Source organism: Malaya genurostris, chromosome 3, assembly GCF_030247185.1.
Source record: "Malaya genurostris strain Urasoe2022 chromosome 3, Malgen_1.1, whole genome shotgun sequence".
Lineage (NCBI taxonomy): Eukaryota > Metazoa > Arthropoda > Insecta > Diptera > Culicidae > Malaya > Malaya genurostris.
This window is the reverse complement of record NC_080572.1, coordinates 275,449,164-275,458,861: the sequence shown is the minus strand read 5'-3', so window position 1 is coordinate 275,458,861 and position 9,698 is coordinate 275,449,164. Positions and strand designations below refer to the sequence as shown.

Genomic DNA, 9,698 nt, shown 5'->3' with positions numbered 1-9,698 from the left:
AATGAATCGTCACAATAAATTATTGGATTACGTTGATAATATATTTAACTTTTTCGCGATGTTGGATGGTAACCATTTATTTAACTCAACGTTGTTCATCTAGACTATTTTTATTGTGTTGGTAGTTTTCACCCGCAATTAAGTGGCGGCAGACCAGAAGCAAGTAAATATTGTAACAAAACGGGTTCGATTTTGTATTGCGTTGGAGGATGAGAAGTAGGAAAAATTATGTATATAGTTTTGGGAATATGTATTAAATCTGTATCCTGCATGAAATTCGCATGGACGTATACAAATCGATACATTACCGGTAATTCATTCTGAACTATCTGTAATGTACTAATTTTTATACGTCCCTGCGGATTTTATGCAGGATACAGATTTATTACATATTACCAAAACTAAATACAGATTTCTGCCTATTTTATGTTTATAAGATTTCTGCCTATTTCTCATCCTCCAACGCAATACAAAATCGAACCCATGTTCATCACATCACATCCAAATGAAAAACACATCAAAGCTAAGTGAAAAATAATCTAACCTTGCATCTTAGTTTATTTGCGCATGAAATCAGAAAACAAATCACTTCGGTTATGTATTTAAATAAAAAAAGCACTTTAAATTGAAGTGCTGTTTACATGTGAATCGATCGTGCAAATTTTTATCAGTGTAAAGAAATACACAATGTGTATGTTCACGTCATGATTTTTTTCCCAAAAACCGTAAGGTTTTCACTCCAAGAACTATTGTGTGCAATCCCCTCGAACAAGTACTGAAATCCATCTCCAGAATCCAATTGGTACTGTGTGACGTTCGCATATAATATGTCACCCGATGACAGCTCCATTTCGACAGCACTCAGTGTCAAAATCGTCAAAATGCTCGGCATCATAGTTTTGTTTTTGTTTATTTACAACGGTGTATGCGTTGCAACACGATACGCACGGTAGCTATCGAACGCACACTACATACCTATACGGATAGGATTCCGACAGTTTTAGTTAGTTCTTTATTGTACAACCAACCAACGAACGAACGGAATGTGAGTCAAACAACTTGCCCCGGAGAATCAGTTTTTCTACTCATCATCGGTGGTGTGGAAGCGAATGAACGGTGCGCTTTGGTGTGGCTACATTAATTCACGGTGTGATAGCAGAAACGATTCCAGAAGTTAGAAATCCGGTTTTCGTTGATAGTTCCGTTTCCGGTGTGACAATAATTGGGCGATATTTCGGGGATCAAAGTTTGTTTCGCGAGTGAAATTGAATAATAAAAAAAAAGAACGGGTAACGACGATCAGGTTTCTCTTTGGGCTGCGCTACGGATGCTGCTAGTGTGTGTGTTTTGTGGTGCCAATTTGCGGAGGCTGGTGGTAGTGAATAGTTGCTGACACGTTTACTAGATCGAAAGGGGTGTGAGCCGAGCGGGTGTGGAAGCAGGCAAAACGAAGGAAGTTCAAGAAATTCCGTTCCATGTCCGCGATCTTCAACAGTTCGACACGAAGCAAACAGAAATTGGACCAAGGAAAAGGTCGGTAGATTTACTGCGTGAACAGGACGGATTGTGAGTTGTTTTTTTTTTGCGGCGGCGACGAAGGACTCGTAAAACTGCGTGCGCGTAGGCGATCATGTCCAAACAATTTTCAGCAGGTTTTTCGTTTTTTTAGTGCCGACGTTGTGTTGTGTGTATTATTTTTTTCCTTTGGTGTGGTCTGCTAAGATTGTGTGATTTTCTAGGCAAAAACAGCCAGCTGCAGTAGTGACAACATCGGTGATCTTGAATAGAAAAGTGTTGATCCTTTCTTCCGGCGGCAGTTCGAAGAGTGCGAAGAAATCTACTGTTCCTTCAGTGTGTTCCACTGTGAGTAAGTGATAGAGGAATTTGCAAGTCCAAGCAACAACAGCGCTCGATCCAGTGCGGTGCCGAGAGGAACGGAGCGGAACTACAAACTCAAAATGGCGGACTCGTATTATCAGGTACGATCGCACGGTTGTTTACGTAGATATACGCGACACCTAATCGGGGTGCCCCGCGGGACCGGACTGTGTAATTGTAATTGCGCAGGGACCCCGTTGATTAGAATCAAGTAGCTGTCTCAAATCGTGACGCAGATCGTTTGTCCTTCACGAATTCATAATCGAAGCATTGCCAGTCAGCGGCTTGCCTTGGTTCTTGGTTGTGGGTCTCGAGGTTAGGAAAAATGATGATGATTCTCAAGCGCAATAGGGTATTTTGCATTGCAATGAATAAGCACCAACAGGCAATGAAAAAAAAAACAGCACGACCTTTGTTCGTCGAGCAATTGGACCTCACACAAGCGAAGGGAAGGGAACTTGAGATTGATTTTTTTTTCGTCGTCGTCACGGTTGTGTGACGATCGTCTCCGGTTGGTTGCTAAATTGCTCCGGAAGATAGGGTGCCCGTTGAGGCGAGAAGATTTTTTTTGTTCGTGGAACAGGTGTTCGTTTCCATTCCGGAACAGGGTGCACCGCGGGAACGTCGGTGTCTTGAAAATAGCTTTGCGAGTGCTTGCGAAGGAAATTCATTACAAAAAGAAGTCATTTTACCCTTGGATTTGGGACTGGCGATGAAAAGTGAATTGTTTTTGAGAATTCTAAACGCCAACAACCTAATCGATTCGGCAGGAAGACAGTACTTTGGGTGACGTTTGGTGAAACCATCCATGAACTGCTGAAACCGTCAATATTCGACGCTACAAACAACACATGATTGATTTGAACCGAGCAATTCAGCAAAAACAACCAAAATATGTCATACTAGACAGAGAAAAGTGGTACTGCTTCTTTTTATACTTCGAAATTGATTCGGTAGCAAATAAAGATGTCCGAAATGGGAAGAGCTATCACATGCAGCCTACTCACCAGATCTAGCCCTTTGCGATTACCACCAAGGTGCCAAAACTCTGAATGAAAATGTTTACTTTCCTTTTCTCAAATAAGCGTTTGTTAATTTATATTTTCATGTTTACACATCTGACGTTATACGGCAAATGGAAAAGAAGTGGGTGGTAGAGATTTTTTTAACACAGGCTGTCCCAAATTCGCAATAGAAAAAGTATCTGATCTGGCAGGCCATCAGTTTCGGTGGCTTGCAGAGTGACATATACACGGCGACCGGCGACCATCTAACAACAAAATTTAGAGTGCAGTAGAGCTTGGCAAAATGATAAAATGAGATTTTTTTTACCTTTTTGTTGTTTTCAGACAACACAATTGTTCCGTTCTGTTTTGGCTGGATTTGGCATTTTGCCATCACGGAAAAGTGATCATTAATTGGTACATCGCCATCAACAATCGTCTAAAAAATAGAAAAGATGAACAGCTAATTAGTTATGGTTGTTTTGAATGTGTTGCTCAGTTAATTATTTTATGAATTATGTTGCAACTAATTTTCATTATGTTTTATGCTATTTTGCAACAAACTATTCACTGGAGATCGATTCATTTCCAAGCTTATTTAGATGGGGTGCTTCGTTGAGTTCATATGAAATTAGCGAAGCACTCGAAAAAATGAAAAAAAAATTGAGCGACGAGTTAAAAACTATTGTAACCAAACAGCAACTAATACGAAACATTTTTTTACAGGGTTTCGACTGATTTTCAAGCTTATTTAGGAAGAGTGCTTTGATAACTTCATATGAACTTAACGAACTTGAGCAACAAATTCAAAACCGCTGTAACTAATTAGTAACTAATTAGCAACAAATTATTCACTTAGTTTCGAGTTTTTTTTCAATCTTATTAAGGAGTGCTGCTCGTTAACTTCATATGAACTGAGTAAAGCACTCGAAAAAATGAAAAATAAATTGAGCAACCAACTCAAAACCACTTTAACTATTTAGCAACTAATAAGCAACAAATTATTCTCTTAGTTTCGAATTCTTTTCAAGCTTATTTAGGTGGGGTGATTCGTTAACTTTATCTAAACTTGACGAAATACCCAGAAAAAATAGCAAAATTTTCAAAACTACCGTAACTAATTAGCAACTAATTGGCAACTAATTGTGCACTGAATTTCAATTTATGTTCAAGTTTATTTAGAAGGAATATCTCGTTAACTTCATATGAACTTAGTGAATCGAAAAAATAAAAAAAAATATTGAGCAACAAATTCAGTGTAACTAATTAGCAACTAATAAGCAATAAATTATTCACTGGATTTCAACTTTTTTTTCAATCTTATTTACGAGGGGTGCTTCTTCAACATTATATAAACTTAGCGAAGTACTCGAAAAAACAAAAAATAAATTGAGCAACATTTTCAAAACTATTGTAACTAATTAGTAACTCATAAGCAACAAATTATTCTCTAGATTTCAACTTGGTTTCAAGCTTTTTTAGAAGGGTTGCTTTCTTAGCTTCATATGAATTTAGTGAATCGAAAAAATAAAAAAAAAAACAAATTGAGCAACGAATGCAAAACCACTGTTACTAATTAGCAACTAATTAGTAAAAAATTATGCACAAAGCTTTGACTTGTTTACAAATTGATTTAGGAAGGGTACATCGTTAACTTCATATAAACTTGGTGAAACACTCGAAAAAATAAAAAAAAGCCTTGAACCAGCAAATTCAAAATTACGGCAACTAATTAGCAACAAATTATTCACTGGATTTCAGTTGTTTTCAAGCTTATTTAGGAGAAGAGCTTTGTAACTTTATATGAACTTAGCGAAGTACGCGAATAAATAGAAAATAAATTGAGCAACAAATTCAAAACCACGTTAACTATTTAGCAACAAATTATTCACTGAGTTTTGTATTCTTCTCAAGCTTATTTAGAAGAGGTGTGTCGTTAACTTCATATGAACTTAGCGAATCGGAAAAATAAACAAAAAACAAATTGAGCAACAAATTCAAAACCACTTTAACTATTTAGCAACTAATTAGAAACAAATTAATCACCGGGTTTCGACTTGTTTTTTAGCTTATTTAGGAGAAGTACATCGTTAACTTCATATGAACTTAGCGAAGCACTCGTCGAAATAAAAAATAAATCGAGCAACAAATTCAAAACCACTGTTACTAATTAGCAACAAATTATTCACTGAGTTTTGAGTTCTCCTCGAGCTTATTTAGGAGAGGTATTTCGTTGACTTCATATGAACTTAGCGAATTGGTAAAATAGAAAAAAACAAATTGAGCAATAAATTCAAAACCACTGTAACTAATAAGCAACTAATTAGTAAAAAATTCTACACAAGGTTTTGACTTATTTACAAGCTTATTTAGGAAAGATGCATCGTTAACTTCATATAAACTTTGCAAAGCACTCGTAAAAATAGAAAATAAATTGAACAGCAAATTCCAAACCACTGTTACTAATTAACAACTAATAAGCAACAAATTATTCACAAGGTTTTTACTTGTTTGCAAGCTTATTTAGAAAAGATACTTCGTCAACTTCATATAAACTTAGCGAAGCACTTGAAAAAATAAAAAAAGCATCAAGCAACAATTTCTAAGTTATTGTAACTAATTAGCAACTAATTAAGAACAAATTATTCACTGGATTTAAACTTGTTTTGTAGCTTATTTTAAAGAGTTGCTTCATTGACTTGATATGAATTTAGCGAAGTACTGGTATAAACAAAAAATAAATTGAATAACAAATTCAAAACCACTGTTACTAATTAGCAACTAATAAGCAACAATTTATTCATTGGGTTTCGACCTGTTTTGAAGTGTATTTAGGAGGGGTGCTTCGTTTATTTCATACAAACTTAGCGAAGCATTCGTAAAAATAGAAAATAAATTGAGCAACAAATTCAAAACCACTGTAACTAATCAACAACAATTTATTCACAGGACTGCAACTTGTTTTCAAGTTTATATTTAGGAAGGATGCTTCGTTAACTTCATATAAACTTAGCGAAGCAGTCGTCAAAATAGAAAATAAATTAAGAAAAAAATTCAAAACCACTGTTACTAATTAGCTACTAATTAGTAACAATTTACTCACTGGGATTTGATTTGTTTTGAAACCTATTCATAAAAGGTACATCGTTAACTTCACATGAATTTAGCGAAGCACTCGAAAAATCTGAAAAATAAATTGAGCAACAAACCCAAAACCACGTTAACTATTTAGCAACAAATTATTCACAGAGTTCTTTTGAAGCTTATTTAGAAGAGGTGTGTCGTTATCTTCATACGAACAGCGAATCGTAAAAATAAAAAAAAAAAGAATTGAGCAATAAATTCAAAACCACTGTTACTAATTAGCAACAAATTAGTCACTAAGTTTCGAGATCTTTTCTAGCTTATTTGGGAGAGGTGCTTCGTTAATTTCGTATAAACTTAGCGAAGCACTCGAAAAAGTAAAAAAGCATTGAGCAACAAATTCAAAATTAGCAACTAATTAGGAACAAATTATTCACTGAATTTAATCTTTTTTCAAGCTTATTTTAAAGAGGTGCTTCATTAACTTGATATTAACTTAGCGAAGTGCTGGTAAAAAACAAAAAATAAATTGAGCAACAAATTCTAAACCACTTTAACTATCTAGCAACTAATAAGCAACAAATTATTCATTGGATTTCGATTTGTTTGGAAGTTTATTTAGCAGGGGTGCTTCGTTAACCTCATATAAACTTAGCGAATCACTCGTAAAAATAGAAAATAAATTGAGCTACAAATGGTGGTGGTGGTTTAGCACTGTTACTAGTTAGCAACTATTTAGCTTGTTTAGGAAAGGTACTTCATTTACTTTATATGAACTTAGAGAAGTACTCGACAAAATAGAAAATGAAATTGAGCAACTAATTCAAAACCGCTGTAACTAATTAGCAACAAATTATTCGCTAAGTTTCGAGTTCTTTTCAAGCTGCTTCGTTGACTTCGTATTAACTAAGTGAATCGAAAAAGAAATTTAATAAAAAAACCAAGGTTGCTAAAACCATTTCTAAACTACTTCAACTATTTAGCAACTAATAAGCAACAAATTATTCACTCGGTTTTGACTTTTTTTCAAGTTTATGAAGCACTCGAAAAAAAAACAAAAATAAATTGAGCAACAAATTCAAAACCACTGTAACTAATTAGCAACAAATTATTCACTGGACTGCAACTTAATTTCAAGTTTATATTTAGGAAGGGTGTTTCGTTAACTTCATATGAACTTAGAGAAGTACTCGATAAAAAATAAAATAAAATTAGCAACAAATTCAAAACCACTGTTACTAATTAGGAACAAAATATTCACTGAGTTATAGCTTATTTTCAAGCTTGTTTAGAAGGAATGCGTCCTCAACTTGATTTTGGCTTGTTTTCTAGCTGATTTAGCAAAGGTGCTTCGTTTATTTCGTATAAATTTGGCAACAAATTATTCACTGGATTTCAACTAGTTCTCAAGTTTATTTAGGAGGGGTGCCTCTTTGACTTCATATAAAAATCTAATTGAGCAACAAATTCAAAACCACTTTAACTATTGAGCAACTAAATAGCAATAAATTATTTTCTGATTTTTTAACAATTCTCAAGCTTATTTAGAAGAGGTTCTTCGTTAACTTCATATAAATTTAGCGAAGCACTCGTTAAAATAAGAATAAAATTGAGCAACAAATTCTAAATCACTTTAACTATTTAGCAATTAATAAGCAACAAATTATTCATTTGGTTTCGACTTGTTTTGAAGTTCATTTAGGAGGAATGCATCCTCAACTTCATATAAATTTAGAGAAGTACTCGATAAAATAGAAAATAAAATTAGCAACAAACTCAAAACCACTGTAACTAATTAATAACTAATTAGTAACAAATAATTCACTTGGGATTTGGGTGTTTTGCTAAGTTCATGTGCATGTTCAGAAAGGATATAGAATTGATCAAAATTATCGACTTTCGAACGGAGGCATGTAGCCTAGCCTATTGTTTCTATATACCATTCGACTCAGTTCGACGAAATTGGAAAATGAGATTTCTTCTACAGTTCAATTTTCTCGTAGATGGCAGAACCGGTTTCAACAAGCTTAGGCTCATTTGAAAGCTCCTATTGAGTCAATACTCAAGTTCGAAATGTATGTCACTGATGGTTCCGGAGATATGATGATATAAGTGACGTAACCGACCAATCGCAATGTTCCTTCTCCGCTCCACAAAAATGGCTGATCCGATTTTCGAACATTCCTAGGCTCGTTTGAAAGCTACTATCGGGGTATTGATCAAGTTTGAACATCGAATTACATATACTTCCAGTTTCGGAAATATAATCGTATAAATGACGTAACCGACAAATCGCTTTTTTCCAGAAAGTGACCAATGATCAAGGTCAAATGTATTATTACTGTTATTTTTGGTTTCGAGAATGTTGTCGGATATGCGGATATGCGTAGGCGTTGTAGTCCGCCTTTGTAAACTAACCTAATCTTTTTGGATGAGTAAAAATCAACTCAAATTTGTGTCAGAAATTGTTCGAATGAAAATATGTCTTTTCAAATGTTTGTCATTTCTGATATGATGGTATAAGTGACGTAACCGACTAATAGCACTTTTTTCTTCGACTCAAACTTGAAGTTGACTTAACGAATTTCAACAAACTCGACTACAATGTGGTTATTGCTCAAAATTGGAAAGGTTATGGTGAACATACCCGGTTTTCGGCAGATGTAATCGTATATGTGACGTAACCGACAAATCCCAGTATTTTCAAAGCATCAAAATTTCTCGGAGATGAAAGAATCGATTTCGAGAGTTTTAGACGCATTTGAAAGCTACTATTAGATTATTTGATACTAATGGCTGAGGATAGAATCTTACAATTGTTTTATTGAGACTACATCAATGACAAGAGAAAGAAAATTGTTACACCACTAGGTGGATTAAGAAGGGCTTTTATTTCTCATTTCAGTTGAAGTTTGTATAGAACTTGCTCTGAAATAATATCTAGTTTTCTATACATATATAAATAATCAGATCAGCTTAGTCTGGTGTCCTCGAGCCTTGAGTGTCAATGAAAAAACAAAACAACTGCCAAATCGAGAACCAAAAACCATTTTCTTCTTCCGAGATCCTCCTACCATTGAAAAATTGTACTAAACTCTACCGAAACGTACTCCAACCATCGTTATCATCGGCCGTTTCGGAACACCCGCCGCCGTTCTTTCATTAAATGAGTCTAACTTTGTTCCACCCGCGGCAACGTCCAAAAAAAAAAAGACATAATCTCCGATGACCGACAAGAAGGCCGTCCCGAAAAGTACTACCCCCACGAAACGAAATGATGATTATTTGATGATGATAATGACGCTGTTGGAAGTTTGGAACAACGGTTATTGTGCACGAGTAGAGGTTATTGGTGCACGAGTAGAGGTAGAAAAAAACTAGCCGGCAAAACGGTTTTGTCTCTGTTTAATAACTTTTCCGGAGCCACGGTCCAGTTCGGCGCCGTGTCGCTTCATGCTGTCCAGCTTGATTATTTTTGGTGTTTTTTTTTAAGCTTGAACATTGCTAAGCAAACCGACAATCCAATTCAAAACGTAACATTTTTAATTTTATTTGCGATGGATTTCACAATCAATTCTCACAGTCATTGCACAGGACTATTTTCGATGTAACATTTGGAAAGGTTCCAAGGGCAAATGACAGTTTTCTGACAGTCCTTCCAATACACTAATTCTGGTTGCGTGGAATGGTTTTATTTAAATATCAACATCACTGTGTGCATTCACGCAAAAA

The 9,698-nt window shown here is 35.0% G+C and overlaps 1 protein-coding gene across 3 annotated transcripts in view; it reads left to right on the top strand.

The window, feature by feature from the left end:
- Positions 1–952: 952 nt before the first annotated feature.
- The window catches only part of LOC131435671 (serine/threonine-protein kinase N), a 258,158-nt gene continuing 249,412 nt past the window's right edge, over positions 953–9,698 (top strand). The window contains exons 1-2 of one of the 3 annotated variants that reach the window (XM_058603806.1): positions 953–1,533; positions 1,740–1,979. In XM_058603806.1, coding sequence (XP_058459789.1) covers positions 1,959–1,979 — 21 coding nt within the window. In that variant the 5' untranslated portion in view covers positions 953–1,533; positions 1,740–1,958. Of the gene's footprint in view, positions 1,980–9,698 lie in introns of all 3 variants that reach the window. The other 2 variants (XM_058603805.1, XM_058603804.1) reach the window with 2 other exon arrangements.